Source organism: Branchiostoma belcheri, unplaced genomic scaffold (genome assembly GCF_001625305.1).
Source record: "Branchiostoma belcheri isolate BF01 breed outbred unplaced genomic scaffold, Haploidv18h27 scaffold170, whole genome shotgun sequence".
Classification (NCBI taxonomy): domain Eukaryota; kingdom Metazoa; phylum Chordata; class Leptocardii; order Amphioxiformes; family Branchiostomatidae; genus Branchiostoma; species Branchiostoma belcheri.
In genome coordinates, this window is record NW_017803158.1 from 249,766 (window position 1) to 272,317 (window position 22,552).

General features: G+C 39.1%; 3 protein-coding genes across 3 annotated transcripts in view; 1 reads left to right on the forward strand and 2 right to left on the reverse strand.

The window, feature by feature from the left end:
• Positions 1-5,641, reverse strand: part of LOC109466890 (death-associated protein kinase 1-like) — a 13,364-nt gene extending 7,723 nt beyond the window's left edge. Inside the window, exons 1-12 of the mRNA XM_019764756.1 lie at positions 5,592-5,641; positions 5,207-5,335; positions 4,480-4,581; positions 4,013-4,111; positions 3,663-3,761; positions 2,960-3,058; positions 2,422-2,520; positions 2,055-2,153; positions 1,540-1,638; positions 1,208-1,306; positions 891-989; positions 229-285 (exon numbers count right to left, since the gene is read on the reverse strand). Coding sequence (XP_019620315.1) covers positions 229-285; positions 891-989; positions 1,208-1,306; positions 1,540-1,638; positions 2,055-2,153; positions 2,422-2,520; positions 2,960-3,058; positions 3,663-3,761; positions 4,013-4,111; positions 4,480-4,581; positions 5,207-5,287 — 1,032 coding nt within the window. The 5' untranslated portion in view covers positions 5,288-5,335; positions 5,592-5,641. The remainder of the gene's footprint in view (positions 1-228; positions 286-890; positions 990-1,207; positions 1,307-1,539; positions 1,639-2,054; positions 2,154-2,421; positions 2,521-2,959; positions 3,059-3,662; positions 3,762-4,012; positions 4,112-4,479; positions 4,582-5,206; positions 5,336-5,591) is intronic.
• Positions 5,642-5,876: 235 nt separating this feature from the next.
• Positions 5,877-11,911, reverse strand: LOC109466871. Its single transcript, XM_019764730.1, has 4 exons — positions 11,823-11,911; positions 9,063-9,554; positions 7,812-8,273; positions 5,877-6,430 (listed from the first exon to the last, which is right to left on the reverse strand). The coding sequence occupies exons 2-4, from the start codon at positions 9,352-9,354 to the stop codon at positions 5,877-5,879; spliced, it is 1,308 nt and encodes a 435-aa protein (XP_019620289.1). The 5' UTR covers positions 9,355-9,554; positions 11,823-11,911.
• A 2,140-nt stretch (positions 11,912-14,051) lies between these two features.
• LOC109466892 (caveolin-3-like) overlaps positions 14,052-22,552 on the forward strand; it is a 12,384-nt gene continuing 3,883 nt past the window's right edge. The window contains exon 1 of the mRNA XM_019764758.1: positions 14,052-14,490. Within this exon, the coding sequence (XP_019620317.1) occupies positions 14,305-14,490 (186 nt within the window). The 5' untranslated portion in view covers positions 14,052-14,304. The remainder of the gene's footprint in view (positions 14,491-22,552) is intronic.

Sequence of the window (22,552 nt, forward strand, 5' to 3'; positions counted from 1 at the left end):
ATATATATATGGTTACTGTTAGTAATTTTTTTCAATGTCAGGTCATTGACTGAAAAAAACACTACTTCAAGCACTCTTTAATACATAACTGTTAGTAGTAATTGGCTTCTTATACAACGGTGGACCAGGACTTGTATACAATCATGTACGCCTTGCAGAATTTGATATAAATAAAAAAGATAAAGTCAAGCAATGTCAGACATACATGTACGAGAGTGTATCATTTACCTTCCAGTAATGCCAAGTCTCTTGATCGGGTGAAAAATCTAATGGAGTCTTTCCATCCTGTTTCAAGATACACAATCATGAGAGTGGCTTAATTTTAAACAGTAATACATGTACATCATTTTTTCCTGGGCAACAGACTGCAAATAAAGCTGTACTACCTGAATCCAAGCAACAATGAAAATTGAAGGCACAAAGAAAGACCAAAAAAGTACAGTTTCTATAATGTACATTGTATCTTCTTAAAAAGCCCTGCAATCTTTTAATTTTACATGACATTGAATAGTTATCTTCTGCACATCAATCTAAATGACACATTGTCAATATCAACTGCTTACTATTAGGCCTAGGGCCTACTATTAGGCCTAGTTTAAATACTTGTAAGTTGACGAGAGAAGCTAGGGGTAACTTCTTAGAAGATTGTACAGTGCTCAGTGCAGAGGTATGTATACATATAGCGCAGAGGCGTATAGGATCATACACTGACATCTTTACTGTCAGTCTGAGAGCAGATTGACATAGTCTAACATTGCACGGTGCTCCTCAACATGCAAGAATGATAACATTTACCAACAATTTTACATTGGAATGGGCCCCTAAAAGTAGTGTATGTGGATTCCACACTGTACTTTTAGGGGACGATTTAGAAGATAAGTGCATAGTACCTTATTCTTGACCATGACATCTGCACCAGAGCGAATCAGATGAATGCAGATCTCAGTGTGCCCACGAGTAGCAGCCAGATGGAGGGGTGTCTCTCGTTCCTGTACAGTGATGAAATTATCATGATGATAGAATTGTATTCAAAAGAAATAGATTAGTGGAGATGGACTAAAGATTGACAAGTAGTATTTTATTAATTTACCTGATCACACAGTGAATTTACCTGCAAAATGATATTCCATATCACAAATATTTTGATAAGTGAACTGTCAAAATTGGATATGCACAGTATGTACTTGTACGTGTACTTGTACTTTACCCAATTCTTGGCCATGACATTGGCCTCAGAATGAATCAATAGTCTGCAAGTCTCGGAGTGGCCCTGGTAAGCAGCCAGATGTAGCGGTGTATTTTGTTTCTGTACAGTGGGAATTGAAGCTAATGTCAGGTCATCAGTGGTGATAAGTTGAACACTGTCACATGCTAAAAACTCACGTGCGGTGCAATAACATTTTCCTTTTAAAATAGGAAATGCAATTGTAAAGAGACAAACTCTGTTGAGGACTATCAAATACATTTTTTTATGTCACATCCAACTGTACTGAATACATAGGGGTCCATTTGTACAACAGTGTGCATCACATGAATTACCTCATCCTTGGCAATAACATCAGCTTTGTTACGAATCAGAAGCTCAGAAGTCCCACTGTGGCCCCAGCGAGCAGCTCGATGTAAAGGGGTCTGTTGTTCCTATAGTATGAAGAAAGGTCAGTCTGAGAGTAATACCTTATTTAATCTAAATACTTAGTTCTGTTATCAACTACTAGATAAGAAAACATTCCAATTCAAACACAGTGACTAACTTCTAAAATTACAATTATATAAGACATACTGGCATACATTGTACACAGTAAGAAAAGGGCAGAGATGTCTACTGGACAGCAGAGCTAAGGAGAACTGCTAATGGAGCTGGCATCCTCAGTAATGTTGTACATAATTTACATTGCATGATGTTACTAATTTTTGTCAACACTGTGCTATACCCACAGTTTTTCTTACATTTTTATGAAATACCAATGTTTGCAAGCAAATACTTAATACTCCGCATTTAGTTTATTTCTAATTCTTTTACTTGATCTAATCTAAAAGGAAAAGGGAAACATAACCTCATCCTTGGCCATGATATCAGCACCAGACTGAAGGAGAAGTTCAGCAATCTCGGTGCGGCCTCTCACAGCAGCCAGATGAAGGGGTGTTTTCTGTTCCTGTGAAGGAAGGATTGTCAGTGCCCCATGGATGTCCTCAAAGCTAATTATAGTATTTGATAATTATGAGAACCTACTTAAACATAATAAATATTGCTTAATAACTTCAACTTAATTGTTTATCAGGTAAATGTGTCTGAGTAAAACACTAGAGCCCTGGTAGATTTATGGGTCCAACTGAAATTGAATATAACATAGTTTAAGCTAAAGAAAATGTTACATCCACGCAGTGTATTAGGAACTGTAATCAGAAACCAGTGTGCATTACCACATCTCTGGCCATGACATTAGCACCAGACTGGATAAGCAGCCCGCAAATCCCAAGGTGACCCTCGGCAGCAGCAAGATGAAGGGATGTTCTCTGGTACTGCACAAGTGGAAATATCAATGTCAGAGTATACTGCTAGGTTCACAGTTCATCACCATTGATTTAAAGAGAAATTAAATATAACAACAACTGAATTTAATAATTTAGGTGGTGACATACACTGTACATGTACTACTACTTGCCACTAATAATACAAACTTAAGGAGATACAGGTCCGTATCTGGACAATGAGCACTAAATTATATTACATAAATTATATTATATATATATTATTATCCATTAGTTGTGGGCATGGGCCCTAATGTTTTATATGCCAATCGATGTTTCAGCCTATGCAGTAACTTATTAATAAGCGACATAACATCCATTGTGTTATAACGGTTATTACATGGGCTTCAAAATGTCCCATCGAATAATCAGAATGTGTTTTCAATGTGTCGTTTCCTTTAAAGGTCCATTTCAAATATATGTGGATTACCTTATCTTTGGCATTAACATTTGCACCACAACGAATCAGAAGCTGAGATGTCTTTGCATGACCCTTATGAGCAGCTAGATGCAAGGGTGTTTGCTGGAGCTGTATGGGAAAGATGCTTATTAAGTTGCAGTAGAATAGTATCATGATCATACATTGTATGATGGTTTATTCAAACTCTAAGAATTAATTTTCATCCATTATTAATATATTATATTTCATGAAAAAATCTTCGGTCACAAAGCCAAGCCAAGAATATTTCATCCATTTTCTAATCAGTTCTTGAGTGGACTTCAGAGCACCTGAAATTAATTATAACCTGGTCAAAACGTACTATCAAAAGGGTATTTTTCAATCAGTGTCAACTAATGATAAGTTTATCTAAACTAATTAGTTGTATGACTTGATTATGCCAGAAGAAACACTTGACCTGAATTTGGATACTGCAATCTATTACATGTAAGCCTAATGTAGTCCAAATTCCTGAGTTCACATTCAAGGAAACACATTAAGTAATCTGTGGGTGTAAAGAGAAAACTCTGGTTTTGTGTCTGTTTTTTCTTATCTGCGGTGTGTCTTTTGTCCAGATGTGTTAGGTCACAGGAGCAGGGCACTCTAGTTTATCTGTGCAATCTCTGCTGTTCTATCCAAAGGACCTGGTGCAATTCTAAATTTAAAACCAATGAGACTGTACATTGTACATTACCTTGTCTCCAGCCATCAGGTCAGCTCCAGAATAAATCAGAAGCTCAGATGTCCCTGTATAGTCCCAGTTAGCAGCTACATGCAAAGGTGTCTGCTGGAGCTGCACAGAGAATATGGTTAGTCAGTTAGTTGTTGGTTCACAACTAATTAAGGCATCATACAGCTGTAGAAATGTAGGTATGCTTACTGCATGGTAATTTGAGTGCAGAACATAAGACACAGATTAATATTTAAGTAGATGTGAGGTCTGACATTTAGAGATTCAGAATTAGACTGACATCTGCATGTGGGATGTTTGATATTTTCATCATTTTGATAGTATTACACAATTATCACGGATTTGTTAAATACCTTGTCTTGAGCCATGATGTCAGCACCAAAACGGATCAGGACCTCTGAAGTTGCGGTGTGTCCCTGCTTGGTAGCAATATGCAAGGGTGTTTGCTGGAGCTGAACAGGGACACAAAGTTTAAAATAACACAATAGTTGTCATGACAAGTACTGATGACCATTGCGCACGGAAGAAATAAGACTTTATTAGAGAAACCTGAAATAGAGTTAGATTGTATTTCAAAATATAATGTTATATATACGTCATATTATACAATAATTATACTCTGTGTTTTTAGGCTTTTGTAGCAGGGTTTCTTTTTTTGCACTGGCATTTTTGGGTGAAAAAAATTCCAGTGCAAAAAAGAAACCTAGAAAAAGAGGCCTAAAAACATGCCAAAAATAACCCAAAACTCTGCTTGGAGAGTAATATACAATGTATAAACAACATTGTCATCCATAGAAATCTAAGAGATGAAGCCACTTACCAGCCCATCCCTTGCCTCCAAATTAGCCCCATGTTGCACCAGCAACTCTGCCACTGCAGTTTGCCCATGCCTGCTGGCCACGTGCAATGGTGTCTGGTCATCCTACAAAATGTTTATGGCACCACAATTGGGGGAATATACATGTAGCATTCTTGCTATATGTTGACAGAATTATGTGCATAAATTTGACAACAAAAACAATAACGGTTTCAATGTTAGTAACACCTATTATAATCTGCATGTGATCCTATATAATTATGAACAGCTGGACCAAGTGCTAAGTCATTCATTACAATTAATATTTGAATATATTAGACCATTGGACTCATCAGCCACACCCAAACTCACAAGTTGGAGCAATTGAAGCAAACTCAGTTCTGATTAGGCTGAGATGAACATCACTATAATTATCAGTTGACAACTGATTCAGAAATACTGTTCAGTATAAAATATGGCATGTGGACACTACTGTTAGTAATGCTGTGGATGATGAAAGAAGTTATTTACTTCCTTACCTGTCAATTGAACAGTACAGAAGTACTGCAACTGATCTATTTTTCTTTACTTCTTTATTTAGTAATAATCAAGTTTCAATAAATCATAATCAAATTACTCGCTTCTGTTAATTATGAAACAAAAAAGTTGTATTCAAGATTTTACCTCAGCTGCATGGAAGCAAGACTAAAGTCTGATAATATACAGTAACCTCTGAGTTAACTTAGCTCACCACAAAGTCCCATTCCCTAGAGCTCTTCACCCGGACTTTTACCCCTTCTTGCGCTTGCAGCTCTCTCTTAACAGTCTCCATGTTGCCTGTAGCCACGGCTTCAAAGAATAAAGTCAGGTCCACAGTCTGCTAAAAATGAACAAAATTAATGTATTAGTTGAACCAGGTGTGTTTTACCGGTAGCTGCCTCACCATCCCACATCAGCCTAAGATAGGAAAATCTGGCAACATCTCTGCTGCAAGGTCTGCCATCCCCCCAACGACCAGTGTTGGTCATGGAATAGGTACATTCTACAATGTCATGTACATGTACATGTAGGTAGGTAGGTACTACTAGGCTTCTTTTAAAATTAATGCACAATATTATATTTGACATGACTTTTACCTGCTCAGAGAGGCTTTCATTGCTGGTAGTGTTGTTGGATGGTTCGCCTGGTGTTATATTAATAAAAGGAGTTTGGGCCAGATCCTGCAAGTCTTGCACTGCCAATGGCACATCAGATTCTGTATTATAATAAGATATACATGTATACCCTAGCTGTATTGCTTGATGGAATCCATTTTAAAAATTTATATCCTATTAATTTTTAAAGCTTGCAGAGGTTTATGATGCCATAATAGGTATAAAATGAAATCATTCTTTATATGTATCATGACATTAGATAAAGCATCAGATGTTGTGTATGCTTATAGAATTTATAAGATGGTGATACCTACTTTCAGTCAAATATTTTCTCCACCGCCTATACTGCTCCTCCAGCATGATGACTTGCACCACCAAGTCCTGCCCGACAACTGCTCGCATCTCATCAGTAATAAGACGTTGTGAGAGTTCATTACTGAGTTGTCCAGACTTATAGTCTGCCCAGAACCTGTCTAAATCTGTCAAATTGTTTGGGATTAGGTGAACTATTGCACAGCCTTCTTTAACCATCAAAATGTCAAATTTCTGACGAAGCTGTGCAAACATTTCTTCTGTCTGCTGTTCTACCTTCTCTTTTGAAAGAAAATGACTTGCTCTTTCTAGCCATTTTAACTGAATGTCTCCCCACTTTTCTAATATCTCCAATTCAGATTCCATTTTCTTTTCCTTGAGCTTTTCCTGTATTAGCAGTTGATCATCAAGGCCGGTGCCATCATCTTCGCTACCTGTTCCTTCATCTGACGAGACAGAATCTACTGATCTTGCAGATGTTGGTGCCGCATGCAGGAGCATCTGGATTGCTATAAACAATATAAACAGATTCAAAATGTCTGAATTTAAAGCATCTTAGACGGTTTTTCACCCCACCCCCCTTTACTCTTGTCAGCTATGATGTCAAAGTAATAAGGACTTGCATCAGCTCTATATGTCTATATGACTTTGCTTGGACATACATGTATACAAGTCATGTACATGTAGACAATTACATTTTACTGTGAGTGTCTTTTCCATGGTGCTTCTTGTAGTATACATTACATACCTTTTCTAAAAATATCTATGAAAGGAGGACACACACAATTTAAATCGGCTTATAAAGTTACTGTTCCTTATACTATACTTAGCAAATAGTTTTACTATTCCTCATACTAGTAATTTATAAGTTTTTTTTTACCTAAGCCGACATATCAATGACCGTCTGTCATCTTCACTGTGACTTCACTATGACTGGTTCACTGTACACTATATACTGATTTGCTATACACTGGAATACATTGTGGACATTCACTGTGCACTGGAGTTAGGTATTACTGGTTCACTGTGCACTGAAGCTATGTGTTATATGTTTTAATGTGCACTCAAGCTAGGTGTCATATGGTTTATTGTGCACTGAAGCTAGGTGTCATATGGTTTACTGTGCACTGAAGCTAGGTGTCATATGTTTTACTGTGCACTGAAGCTATATGTCATATGGTTTACTGTGCACTGAAGCTAGGTGTTACTGGTTTACTGTGCACTGAAGCTAGGTGTTATATGGTTTACTGTGCACTGAAGCTAGGTGTCATATGGTTTACGTACTGAAGCTAGGTGTCATATGATTTACTGTGGAAGCTAGGTGCCATATGGTTTACTGTGGAAGCTAGGTGTCATGGTTTACTGTGCACTGAAGCTAGGTGCCATATGATTTACTGTGGAAGCTAGGTGCCATATGGTTTACTGTGGAAGCTAGGTGTCATGGTTTACTGTGCACTGAAGCTAGGTGCCATGGTTTACTGTGCACTGAAGCTAGGTGTCATATGGTTTACTGTGCACTCAAGCTAGGTGTTACTGGTTCACTGTGCACTGAATCTAGCTGTTATAGTGACATAGGTATTGTTACATGCAGTTCCAAAATAAAGCATTGTTAACAATTTCCATTGTTAACCAACAATGCAGTCCCAAATGTAAAATATTGTCAGAAAGTGATGATAATAATAGCACAATAACATGATGATGACCAGTCATAGTAACCCTATTGAAGATGACAGATGGTCATCAAAATGTTGGCCCATGTAAAACAAAATTTTAATGATGGTGAATAAAAAAAAACTTTTCAAAAGAACATTTACCAAGTTGAACCTGAATAAAATTATTTATGGAATGATCCTATATTGGGTAGTACTTCATATAAAGGTGCAGGATTACCTGTGGGTTGAGACTTTTCCAATGCAGATAGCTGCTGAACCACTTCAGTAGCAATGTTTGCCAGCTCACTTTCAACACTTGTTCTCTGGACACGTCTTGCACTCATCTGCTTTAACGTGGGCGAATAGTTCCCTACCAATTCACTGAATGCTTTGAAATTGTCTTCATTTTCGTCCAACCAAATTGGAAACACACATTTCTTGTTCAGGCATTTTTCAAGTTCCAATTTTGGCCAGTAGTTCTTGCTAAGCAATGAATTACTGACAACAATGACAGCAAGTTGGAGAGCATCACTCGACAAGGTTGACATTATTCTCTCTCGAATGTGTTCTCCAGGTTTGATGGAGACTTCGTCAAAGAAGATATCGTCTTCCTTCAAACCCTTTTGCCTCAGGGCGCTTACCAGTGGACGGACAAAGTGTTCTTTGTCTTCTCCCGCATGGATGATGAAAATGCGTGGCTCTGTTTAGGAGTAATGAAAATATATCAAGATGGTTAATTGACTAGCCTGGGTTCAATCAATTTTTGTTGCAGGGGTCCTTGTATTCGCTGATCCGAGTGCAAGGAAGCCCGTTACAAAATGCATGGTACCCAAGCTAAGTGTAAAATAAAAGTAATCTGTTTTTTTTGGGGGGGGGGGGGCTACACTGCAAAACCATACTTACTTGTCTATCATATATAAATTGTGTCAATATATTACCTTGAGTATGCACAGGAGATCATACCTCCGCCCTCCAAAGAGGACACTGGCATGCAGTCATCTTTGATTGCAAATGACTACCAAGGCTACATATTACCTATTACATTTCAAGTGCATTTATATTTTTCTATCCGGTGCTTTGCTATCAGAAACCAGGTTGAAGGAATTGCTTTAACATTTACATATTTTGAAACAACAAAATAGTAACCGTTACTTTTGTTTTGTAACATTGATATGCCAATTCCATTACCTTCATTTATTTAATTTTTCTATATTTATTCACTTGTTTCATATAGCTCATAGTTTGCTGTATGATTTTGAAGAACTTTTACCAATATGTTTTTGTTGTAATAAGTTAATTTGTATCTTTGTTTTCTTGTTTATTATATTTAGTATATTTTGTATATTTTATTTTGTATATTTTATGTCCATGGGGAACATTGAAAATCGCCCTTGCGGCAACATGTTTTACCCTGGGTAAATAAAAATAAATGAATGAATGAAATGAAATTAAATGAATCAAATTAACCTACCTGTTGTCTCTCCGGAACCTCCCTTGAGTGGCTCATGCTGACTTTCATCATCCAAGAGTCGTGCCAGATGTGGATAATGAAGCTTGAGAGCATCACGGAACACCGAAAATGCATTTAGTCCTCTAGTAGGAAGAATGTTTAACAGAGCTTTCGCCTGGTCTACACGTAACTTTTTACTTTCAATCTCATTCAGATTATCTCCACTTAGTACCCCCTTGTCCAATAGGTACCCCCGAATGTCTCTGAACCGCAAGTCGCTTGTTATTTCAAAACTGTTGGCGCAAAGGAGATCTCTGTGTCTTTGCTCCATGGCTTACTGATACACCTTTGTTGCAGTTTGTGCAAGTTGTTAACTCAGTTCAACCTGTTGTGCTGTGCTCCTGCTACTGTCAGTCATTCATGCCTGCAAAACTTGCAAATACTTCCACTAAAGTCTTCTTTTTCCATTCATTCAATGGTCTTTGCTGGTGTCAGATAGTATGTTGTTGTAGAAGTACAGCATTACAAAATCTGAAATACATTTAATGAGAAAAAAATGATGTTGGTCACCTATTCTTCATTTTGTGTAGAGGACTATCAATCAGTCCAATGATATTAATTTCCCATCAAAATTTGATACAATGTATAAACATTGATGATACATGTGGAGAAGAAATATATTTGTATGTGACAATTGTGTGACTTGTTATGTATGTGAATGAATGAGAATGAATGAATGAGACTTTATTTTCGAATCATGCGCTATCCCGTGCCCAGCCCGTGTGGGCTTATTCGACACCGATTCAATAAATTATACATAAACAAAAGAGAATTAAAGGTACAGATAACAGAATCCAAACAAAATATGAACACAAATAAAGGTAGGCTATATACAATAACGGTGAACTAAGTGAACTCATAACAGATCATAAATGCAAATAAACAAATCTGTACATAATGAACCAAGATCTCACAAAATAAATACAAGTACATAATTTAAATCAAACATAATAAGAGAAAACAAACGTGCAGAAGTTATAAAAAGTGAAAACTGTTGATGTGTTATGAATACAGGTATTTTCTTCTTTTCCCCCACATTCGATAAATGAAAGTTGCTAGGTCAGATACACTCTTGTTAAAGAGCCACTTTACTCTATTTTGTGTTTGTATGTGTATGTTTGAGTGTGTGTTTGTGTGTGTGTGTGTGTGTTTGTGCATATGTGTTTGTGTGTATCTGTGTGTGTGTTTGTGTGTGTGTGTGTGTGTATGTGTTTGTATGTGTGCTTGTGTGTCTGTTTCTGTGTGTGTTTTGTTTATTGTTTATTTGTTTATTTAACCAGAGAACATATCGCCCTGGAGGGCAGTTTTCAATGCACCCTGCGGGGCAATACCCAAACTCAATAAAATAATAACAATATAATACAACATAAAGTAATCACTGAAGAAACTTAATAATATGTACAATCAAGGGGCGAATTAAAAGAAGGTAACTAAAGCACGAACTTAAGTAACAAAAGAATAAGCGGTCCAAAATAGGCATACATCAAATAGTATCAAATCAATCGATGGTTAGTGTGCTGTGTTTGTGCTTGTGCGTTTGTGTGTGTTTGTGTGTGTGTGTGTGTGTGTGTGTGTGTCTGTGTTAGTGTATGTATGTGTGTTTCTGTGTGTGTTTGTGTGTGTTAGTGTATGTGTGTTAGTGTATGTGTGTTTATGTGTGTGCGTTTGTGTGTGTGTCTGTGTGTGTGTGTGCGTGCGTGTTAGTTTATGTGTGTGTGTGTTTATGTGTGTGTGTTTGTGTGTGTCTGTGTGTGTGTCTGTGTGCACGTGTGTCTGTGTGCGTGCACGTGTGTGTGTGTAGTGTGTGTGTGTGTGTGTGTGTAGTGCGTGTGTGTGTGTGTGTTTGTGTGTGTGTTAGTGTGTGTGTGTGTGTGTGTGTAGGTGTGTGTGTGTGTGTGTGTGTGTGTGTGTGTGTGTGTGTGTGTGTGTGTGTGTGTGTGTGTAGGTGTGTGTCTGTGTGTGTGTGTGTGTGTGTGTGTGTTGGGTGTACACATGTGTATGTACAATGCCCTGCCAGGTAGAATCCCCACCCCCAATTAGCTTAAAGATAAAACCTGTCTTTAAAGGTCACTTCTAATTTGCACCTCTATTTTATATTGTTGTTGTTGTGTAAAGTAATGTTCTTTCAGGAGGGGGACATGATCATATTGCATGTTGTATACATAGGCTTTGACTTCGAGTAATGTATTAAATGTGTCTGGCCACCGTAGTTTTTTTAGCCACACCTACTCCTGGGTAGGACCATCAGGTGTGGGAATAACAGCAATCCTGCTTGCAACACACCTGTGCATACCTAGCCACGGCTAGTACATGCCAAATATCACGAGCATCCATCCACAGCTTCTCGAGTTACTAGAAAAAAAGTATACTGTCCACGCGCGCTCAAACTTAACCCAATTGCATAGCTTTGGCAACGTTAACATACATGTACATGTGTATGTACTCGCAAATATTGTAGGCCAGCGAGTGCTTCTCTCCCAAAACATCCACCCAACATCGGCCTATAACAGTTTGACAGGTGTTAATGACAGACACATGTGTGTCGTGAGAAATATTTACCTGCAACTAACTAAATTATGATGGAAGTTTCTACTTCTACATAGTACTTAGTTGTTATCAAGCAGTACTTCCTCCTTAAAACTACAATTGTTTCGAGGTCATACGCGAAGGACCACAAAGCAAACCTCGCCGAATTGTCTTCCTGTATATCCTCTAACTCTGACACGGAATGTTACATACCTTCAGCTGTTGTAGTTAACTTGAATAATGTGGTGTTCTGTTTTGGTTGGTTGGACCAAAAGACGGTACGGTCTATTATGTTAAACATGGCGGACAACCAACGAAGCAGGTAAAGACGTATCTTTGCACTTTGACCTCGGATCAGGTGTCGTCTCAACCGTTACTAAATAAACAGATACTTTGCAACCAAACAGCTGAAAGTCTGCACACTCAATAGCTACTAACTCACTGTGACTATTCTTGTGGCAAATCAATCAAACTTCCGGTTGTTCATATCGTACAATTAACTATGTTTTAACTCAATACTAACATTCAGAGTAATTAAATCTACGCCTAACCTAAACTATTCCATAATTTTAGGGGCCCTTGCAACACGACGCATCTAGTCCACAGTGTGTATATCTTCTGTTCCTCCTACAAAATGTATGTCCTTTGATATACTCTTTCCTGTCCGCACTTTTATGTCGTCCTTACACCGGTATACCGTTAACGTTTCAATTGTTGTCGCCCCTTTCTTTGTACATGTACAATGTCGTATTCTTTTTGTAAGTGCTGTTTTCTCTTCCACTTGATCAATCTCGGCCGAAACGTTCTTTGTTACAAATTATTCTCTAAGCTCTAGATATGTGATGCCAAGAACGCTCCTGTAACAGTAGCCACCTGTGCAGGTCTCCGGGCGGGTGGAAGTTTTGTTACTGCGTTTTGTAGAATTTTTAACGGTTTTTTTGCCCCCCAGAGAAGGTTTGTATCCTCCACGTGCACGGTGGGTACACCCCTTCTCTGGGCGGTTGTAGGATGGCCGGCAAAAGAATGCGTTAAAAATTCTACAAAAAGAAGTATCAAAACTCCCACCAACTCGGAGGCCATTGCCGGTATCCATTTTCCCTAAGTGAAAATTTTTCGCAACCTTTTAGTTTAAAATAGATTGGCAGAGTGGGTGCCAATATTTAGTCAAATCGGGGTTGGGCATATTTTCACCTAGCCTGGGTGCCATCCCCAGTAGTATATTCGCCAGCTCTATAACCAGTTATAGAGCTGGCGAATATACTACTGGGGATGGCACCCAGGCTATTTTTCAACCGCTTGTGCCGACCTTCAGACTGCCTGTATTTCTGGATGAGAAGTTCCATTAAATATAAGCCTATGTACAAATCAAAGGATTCTTAAAGCCTGCTTTACACCTGCTTTACCCACTTTGCGGCGTGTAAAGGCCCTGCGCTGATTTAGATATCACAGACTGAGGCTGCATTTTCCAAACGCTTCGCCAGGTTTCTTTCCCAGCCAACTCAGCTACATTTGCACGTGCTACGCGTGTACCATGTTGAGCGCTGTGCTTACCTCCAAATTGTATACTTAGCCTAGTGAATTTATTCCTTGCATTGGTGCGGGGCATTAATTTCATTTTATTTATCAACCTAAGGAGAACTGATCGCATTAAAGAACCATTATACTAATCTTGTGGATCATCTTTATCATAGGATTGTGTTACGCCTTGGTGTAGTCTAATTTTATGTGATATATACGTAGAAAAGAGGACAAATATCTTATTCAGATATGAATCATGTTTGCAAATAATACTTGATTTCAACAAGATACTGATACGGAAATTGCTAGAACTATTCAGTGTTCATACCCCTGACCACACTGCTGCTAAGGATGTTAGATATGTTCACGACGATATGTTTTAAAAAAAACTACAATGTCAAAATAATAACGTAAGGTAATGCGAAAATATTATCCCTGCTCACAGCAATCCGATTACACAAAATAAACCAGAGTATGAGAAATTTGTCTTCTTATTATAGCCACGTAATGTCGCTGTTTACTATTAAACTTAGATATTGCATAATTTGGAACAATAGCTTGAATACTAGTATATACAACACCTTACAATATATTTCAGATTATTCAATTTGTATTTTGCATGGTTGATTTTTTTAACCAAATGATCAGTTTAGCCATAATGAATTATATATGATGTTAAATCTGCAGCATGACATTATAAACTCTCTGTTTAATATTTCCCATTTTACTTTCAATGTTGCAATCATAGTCAATGATAAGCTAGCCTTTATGATCATCATTTGAATGTACCAAGTTTGTCACGATATGTTATGAAATCCGTACTGTATACGGTTTCTCAGCAGCAGCGCCCCACTTGTCCACACAGAACTGCATGTGTTTATATCAGGCCTGCTGGACGCTGGCATGTTGTGAATGTTGCTTGTCTCAGTCAACATCATCTCCGGCTGCCTCTGACTTCCACCAGCCGACCCCAACACGGTCCACATCGGCTCTGCTAATCTTGCTCCTGAGCTCAGTCATACTTGATTTCCTCGCCGCTCTCACTAAAAAAAATTCCGCCCGACATTTTCGGCATATCGCACGCCACATTTCTGGTAGGAAACGCCGGGGGAAAGCTGATATCCCGCGCGCTGAGCTCCATACGACCGCGCCCCGCCCCAACACGACTCACTACCCGATGATGTCTGAAATGAGGGGGACGGAGCCATCAGAGTTTAGGTTCGAGTCTTCCCCAGCGGATCACCACAAAACGCCTTCTCCTAGCTCCTCGCACGGGAACGAGAGAGTGGGGATGCACGCGCACATGGACTATCCTGAGCCGCCCAGCCCACGGGACCCGAAGGGCATCAACGATCATGTGAAGGTAGGTCACTGCTGTGTTGTACAGGCTAACCGACATACTGGGATAAAAATAAACACACTTACTTCCTTTGGACGCTGATAGACGATAAACATATTCTATGAAGGCCAGACACAACACAGTTCTAAAATCATACAGGAAAGTAATAAATAAATACGGGAATTAATTTGAAAACAATTCCGCGACTGCTATACTTGTGCGGAAAGAGTGCAGCATTTTTTTGTTTGTATATACACTATGACTGACTTGAAGTTATTTTTGAAACATTTTAAAACCAGTAAAACTGTAGTGTAGACGTTTCTTGATTATGTTATGTTGCTTATTCGCTATTTAATGTGAAAACTTTGTCAGTACAATTTTATTTCCTTATTCCGTATCGTGGCAGTCCATTGCCAACGGTTCAATTAGACTGAGTGGAAATATTTGGTGCAGCTATTAATAGCCTTGCAGTGGGGGGGGGGAGGCATCCATTCAGACGAGGGTCATCGGCGACTGCTGAACAACCGACAAGTATATGAGATAAGATCTTAAGTAATTAAGTGCCAATTAAACCTTCTGATATGTCGCATAATAAACAAGATTTTCGTCGCCCCAACGTAGAATGTGTGACAGTGAATAGGTTAAGTGAGGATCTTTTGCTTCACTTTTAAAGACAATGAAAATTAACCAAGTGGATTGAATCTATAAATCATTTTTTGTTCTGCTGGCATTCCTGGCACAATATTTTTCAATAATTTCATGTCTTAATTGGATAATAGACAATCAATTTTTTTGGTCTACAGTGGCATAGTTACTTCCGCATTAGTTGTGTTTTGCTGCGGTGTGATGCGTTGCACGAGAAATATTACTCTCAAATCGTACACATACAGGGTGCTACATAGATGGTACTGTATGTCCTGAACAATAATTGTTGTGCTCCGCAGGACAAAGGTTAAAAGTACAGTTTCGATGGTGAGATATAAACTCTTTGTCGGTGCGTGTATGGTATGAGCAATATTTACAATTAATTGATCCCCTCCCAAGCATTTGTGGTTGTTGTAGACAGACCAATTTGAAGGATCTTTTATTTTTGAAGAAATTTAACCCAGTTTTTTTTTCAGAATAAGTACAATTACAATCAAGTTAGCATCATGTATAGGCTATCTTTCTCTATGCGGGTATGGCATATGTCCAATTGGCTCTGACAACTGCAAACCTTGAGCCTACTTAACACTTGTACGAGGCCTGAAAGCTAAATGATAATGTAAACAACGTTGAGCACATTTCTGTTGGAGATTTGGCTACACTGTCTCATTTTATACAAAACCAAAATAATCATTGACGGATTCTTACTCATCTATTTATTTGTATCAGCGTTTAATACAAACAACAGTCACATCCTTTTTCATAAGCTTTGTCTAACTTAAAATGATACATAACAGCATGCAAATTATCACTATCATAATATGAATTCATAATGCATATTATATACATGAGTCGATTCAAGTGACCCTTCAAAGTCGGAAACAAAAATGTAAAAATGGCCCCTCATCAAATCATAGAGTTCAATATGCTGTCTCCATGTTTGCATAAAAATAAGTAAGTAAATAATATATCGTAAGTGGGCCAGCCTAATCGACGAAAAAAAACGTGTATAAAATGATAAAAGCATATGTGCCGGGCCTAGCCTCCTGCGCAGAATTTCTATCGGGCATTGTTTGTTTTATATGAGCAATTTGTACAGTGCGGTGGTTTCTGTTAGGGGGTGTATATGGGGGAAGGGGGGTGAAAGCACATATCTCGCGTCTAGCCTAGCCTTAATGCCCGGGCGTTTTTAGCGAGCAGCATCTGTTTCTACGCCGCGTGTATAGAGCTTTCCGGCCGGCCTAGAAACAGCTTTCAACCCCGATACAGCAGCCCATCCCCGAATACGGCTCTTTCCCTAGATAACAAGCGTTGCCCGCTCAAAAGTCTGGACAGGAGGCTACCTGAGTCTATCTTATCGGAGCCTGGTGCCTGTACATGCCCGTAGCCAGGATTTTGAATGGGGGGGGGGGTTCTTCCCACTGCTTGAGGGGACCTAGAGCGCCGTAGGCGCGAGGTTCCTTGGGGTCGGGTTGCATGCTCGAAAAAATAATGCCACACCCCAACAAGTCTGCGAAGGAGACTAGGTGCCTGTCCTTGACTGTGTGTGTACACGCCAGCTGCTGTTGACTTGGTCTCCTGCCAGATTTCTGGATTTATTTGCTGTGTAAAGTTTGATCCTCCTGTCATCTCCCGTACCAGCACATTCCGGACAGGCCAGGACGTTAGCATGTTACCGCTGAAAACTGTAAAACAACGCAATCACTGATAAGCGACGTTGGAAACGGTAGAAGGGAGAACTAGAATGGCTTTGATAAAAAGATTAACCTGATACGACGTAAAATTAAGCTTTCAGAGGATGACATCCGCCATCTTTCTTTAGCTGCTAAAGCTATGGCTATACCTTAGTAATTTCATAAGTTTATTGTTAATATTATTGAAAATATTCGCGCCTCGAAATTACTTATAAGGCCACACCGAGTAAATTTTATGGATGACGTCCTTTGGAGATCCTAAATCTAATGCGAGAGGGCGAAAAAAAAAGAAGGGCCCTAAAAAACAAGATGCCTAGATTAGAAATATTCTAAGAGACGACAAATGTTAGGACACAAATTGAATGTTGAATGCAATAAATCAGGTGGAACAGCAGTTGTCGTCCTGTCCTGTTTTTTCATCACATTTTTGCTCTTTACCCATTTTGCGTTACGGGTTTAACGTCAATCTAATGATTTGCGGCACTGTCGTGACTCTTTGGTCATAGTTACAGGAAGCGGAATTTCTTGGGTTTTTTTTTTCTAGGAACAGGCCAAAATCAATGCGCGCGCGGACGTCATTCATAAAATTTACTTAGTGTGGCCTAATGACAATACAGTATTATCTCGAAGTAAAAAGTGAAAAGTAAAAAGTGATCTTGAAAGGTTTAGCTCACTGAAGAGCTGCTCTTTCACACAGTCGTGACAAAGAAGGCAGACGCTGACTATGTACAGTATTTACAGGTACATTGTACAGGGAAATTCTCCTGGCCCTTTTTGACAATCACAGTGAACAGTGGACCATGATGTAACGTCCAGTCCTTATAGGGCTGTGACTCTTTCCAGTAGCGTGTCTTCAATGCCGAGTGAGCAACGACGTACAGCCGGGATTCGCACTCCCAATCTCTTGTTGGTCATGTAGATGAACATAGTAAGTCTGTACGCGATGCTACGTAGCCAGGATTTTGAATGGGGGGGTTCTTCCCACTGCTTGAGGGGACCTCGAGCGAGGTTCCTAGGGGGGTCCGGGGGCATGTTCCCCCGGAAAATTTTGAAAAATGAACCTTCTAAAATGGCATTTCGTGCATTTTCAAGAGGATTTCCAACAAAAAATCAGAGATAGATTTTTATTCAATGACAAAGGGAGCAGTTTTTTCTACATAAAATGTGGACCAAAAAGTGGACCTTTACATAAAATGTGGACCAAAAAGTGGACCTTTACATAAAAAGTGGACCACAAAGTGGACCTTTGAGCCTTGTGGGGGGGTTCTTCCGAACCCCCCGAACCCCCCCTGGCTACGGGCACCTGGAACCAAGCGTCTTTTATGCAGAATTATTCAATACACTGGTACCGCGTCCTCTCATGAAAACATGATAAAGCAAGTGTAGTAGCACGTCGGCAGAACGTACTGCGCCTGCGCAGAACCCCGTATTTTTGCGTTTTTCGTTGGGTTTTTGGTCAACGTTGCATCGGATTTTTTCCTGTTGCAGAGGATATTCTGTTCGAAACAAAATTTGGAAACTACTGTCGAAATGCTAACCTTATATGAGCGAATACAACCTTATATGAGACATTCTGCCAAAATGCTATGTACAATACATTACGGGTTTTGCGCAGGTGCAGTACGTTCTGCCGACGTGCTAAGTGTAGTCACCCACCGAGTCACGGCCATATATGTAACTGCGCTGTAACACATCTGACCCTTTTAGTGCCACTGTCTAATACAAGAACCAGACCGCCAACTCGATGACGTGAACAGGCCCTCCAACTCTACCCTGACCTTAAAGCGCAACAACTTCACAGCTGCTGAGGACGTCCATTTTTATAACTTATTAGCCCTTCTCTAATTAGAAGAGGTATTCCTTTGTGTTATTACATGTCATTAATGAGATGTGCCCTACTTTTCCGTAATTATAGAAAAAGATGGGTATGCGATTTTACAGTTACATGTACTGTAGTAAAGTAGTTGCGTCACATAGGTCGACACCAAGCTGTAAACAAAGTTGTTGAATGTAAACACGGAAGCAAGCTAAGGTCGAACTGTAGATATTCTATTATATATAATATAATCTACGATCTTCTTTCTGCACTAAGCGTGCGATCCATTCTTACCCCAAGGTGAACATTAAAATTCAATAGACGAATATTGTAGCCCCGCCCACCTCCGTCAAAACGTAGAAATGCACGTTTGATGAACATGCCTCTACTCTCTCATTGGTCGATACGTTAATTACTGCGCTATCATTGGTCAAACTGCTAATTATGATAGACAGTCTAGATCGGTATATTCAACGACAAGCTTACAGCCCTAGACTACCATGTCTCTGTGCTCAACTGACTATTTACTGACAAGTACACGGCAGAGTCGTTAACAACAGCTGTCGGAAAACATGTGTGCTCACAGATCGCACCAAATAACGCACAGCAAATATAGCTGTGAATCACAGGCGACAAAAACAAGGCCTGATCCCCACGTGTTTGAATAGCTCGTCTGTCTGAACCACATGTTTCTCTTATCTCACTACAAGCAGAATTTCTACACCAGATGGTCGCTCATCGATTTATAGCTAAGGATACAAACTTGACCTTCAGTACGCTGGACTATAGGCTATACTAAATCCTCTGAAAACCCCCAAACTAGTGCGCGCGGGCGAATAAAAAAAATTCCTGCCAGAAATAAAAATGCTACTAAACCACAGGAATGCAAAGCTGGTATTGTGAATATGCAGCAGTACATAGCGACGTATACGACAAGCCGGCACATGCTGGCTTTTTGCGGAATTTATGAGTCGACACTGTACTGAGCTCTCGAGTCGTGGAGCTTCGGTAGCCTGGGTGCCGTCCTCCAGAGTTATCACCGGCTCCCTGCTGTCGCTAACTACCATGGACTACCCAGGCTTAGAGCAAGGCCAGAGCCTCGGAGAATGAACAATGCGCGTGCGAATGTCATCCATAAAATTAAGTCTGTGTGGCCATACTGTAACGATTAGAGTATAGAGTACTGAAAGAACTGTAACGTTATGAATTTCTTTAATATCTTATAGGAGACTGCAGATTATTATACCAAAATTAGAACACATGGAAATGATTGATACATTCTATTTCAAGAACGATATATTTAAGATGTATACCATTTTTAAAACTTCGCATTAAAAAAAACATGAACTAATTTTCATGCAAAGAAAAGCTGCTTTGCAGGTTGTGTGGCATACATTTATTTGCTAACTTTGATCTTTTCCGGTTCCCCCTGGCTAGATAACCAGGCACTAGGGTCAAACCAGACAGTCATGATATGGGTGATGATCGATCAGAACCATGCTGCAAATCTACGTTCTTGGATACTCGGAGACTATGCCTTTTCCTAACTGTAGTCTCTTTACCTCCATGAAATGTGTCATGGAGGTTATATTTTCAGTTGCGTTTATCTGTCCGTCTGTCCGTCTGTCTGTTGGTCAACAAGATAACTCAAGAACGCCTGGATGGATTGGTTTCATACTTGGTGTGTTGGTAGGGTGTGACGAAAACTGGAAATGATGAGATTTTGGTCCCCCTAGTGGCTTCCCTTGGTACTGCAGCGCAACTTCCGGTTTTGATATCTCGCGATCTGGACATGCTAGGGTCATGAAATTTTGATGGAAGGTAGCTCTCGTGCTTGGGAAGAAGTCATATGAGTTTAAGCCCCCTAGCGGCTTGTTCTGGAACTGCAGGGCACTTTCTGGCGAAATGTTTAAAAGCCAATAAGTCCAGACAGGAACAACATATTTTCATTATTTTTGGTGTGTAGGTAGCTGAGAGAGAGATGTACATAATTAAATGCAAATTATGCAAATGAGGACTTTATTTGCATAATTAATGAGGAAATTCTATAATTACAGTGTTTTACATTATCTCGCGATCTGGACATGCTAGGGTCATGAAATTTTGATGGAAGGTACCTCTCGTGCTTGGAAAGAAGTCATATGAGTTTAAGCCCCCTAGCGGCTTGTTCTGGAACTGCAGGGCACTTTCTGGCGAAATGTTTAAAAGCCAATAAGTCCAGACAGGAACAACATATTTTCATTATTTTTGGTGTGTAGGTAGCTGAGAGAGAGATGTACATAATTAAATGTAAATTATGCAAATGAGGACTTTATTTGCATAATTAATGAGGAAATTCTATAATTACAGTGTTTTACATTATACTACGTAACCTATGGCAGGCGGAACTTCAACAGATACTAATTATGCAAATGATGACCTAATTTGCATAATTAATATGAAAATTCTATGATTTCGTAATGGTGAATGATGAGAATGTCATACTTGGGACATCTGTAAGTTAATCAAAAGTTAACATACATCACGATGCATATATCATGTTAATGCAGAGGTCATTTGAACAATTAAAGAAGAAATTTACATTTACATATCAAGATCATATTTCATGGAGGTATGAGATCTCGGAATTCTAGTTTTATTATTAAAACAGCAAAAACATAAATACACACAAGATGACGTCGCACTCAAGTTCCATGGAACTTATATTAACGGCGCTATCTACACAAAATGATTAAACAGAGATATGCTGATTACATGGACAAATAAACAAATATACAAAATCCAAACAAACTAATTTGGGTTTAGTAAATGGAATTCAATGAGCGCAAGTCCCAAACCCTATCCCTTAGAACTACTGATAGGACATGAGTAGAATAATTGAAGTCGAAAAGATTAATCAGATACAAAACGACCACTTTTGATGATGAAATTCTGAGTAAAGCTCCTAATTTTACAATTAGTGTCAAAACTGCAAAAGGATGATCCGTAAAGTAAAAAAATATTGTAAAGAATTATCAGATAGGGAATTTACTGTAATCAGTTCAGGAATATAATTATAAACGCACGATATGCCCTAAAGAGTAGGACAGATTCAGTTTTAGAACAGGTTTTGGGATATTCGGCAATGGACATCTCATGTAACAGTTGACCTGCAGCTGCCGCATTTAAATCACGAAGTAGGTCAGTCTGTGTTTATACATGGACTCAACGCACTGTACATGGGAAATCCCGTAAAATAGTAACCTACCATATTTGCAGCCTATGTCCCTGGAATTTCGTTTTGATTGTCAATATGGATGGTGCAATTTGTAGCGTAGGGTGGTGGTTAAAATCGGTACAAATAGAGACTTGTGTTTTGTACACGAACGTCGATCGACAAAGCATACAGTAGAGACTACTACACTTCTGAAAGTTTCTTCCACACACAATTCCATCTCATTTCACATGCGCTGGTATCAAAACTGAAGCAAATATTTCCTTGCAACTACAGTGTTATCCAGCACCAGAAGCGCCGACTAGCAGGAAAGGGGAGTACCGTAGATTAGCAGCGATAGTTGTGTCAATGCCAGACTACCGAATTTTACATACAACATCTAACGTTTAGGAAGGCCCATAGGTACACTTAGCATTTTTTATTCCACTTTGTATTTTCTATGGGTACTTTGTATTTTCTATGGGTACTTTGTATTTTCTATGGGTACTTTGTATTTTCTATGGGTACTTTGTATTTTCTATGGGTACTTTGTATTTTCTATGGGTACTTGTTTATTTTCTATGGGTACTTTGTATTTTCTATGGGTACTTTGTATTTTCTATGGGTACTTTGTATTTTCTATGGGTACTTGTTTTTTTCTGTGTGTACTTCGCGAAGTTTTTTTGGTGGCTGGCGAAGCGACATTCATTTTGCTTTGATGTGGATGCTCCCATTTTA

Excerpts from the sequence above, each read along its gene's own strand:
- LOC109466871 (XM_019764730.1), bottom strand. The coding sequence starts at position 9,354 with ATGGAGCAAAGACACAGAGATCTCCTTTGCGCCAACAGTTTTGAAATA. Across the intron at positions 8,274-9,062 it reads GCATGAGCCACTCAAGGGAG|AGCCACGCATTTTCATCATC; the intron begins GTTCCGGAGAGA and ends ACTCCTAAACAG. Across the intron at positions 6,431-7,811 it reads GGAAAAGTCTCAACCCACAG|CAATCCAGATGCTCCTGCAT; the intron begins GTAATCCTGCAC and ends TATTGTTTATAG.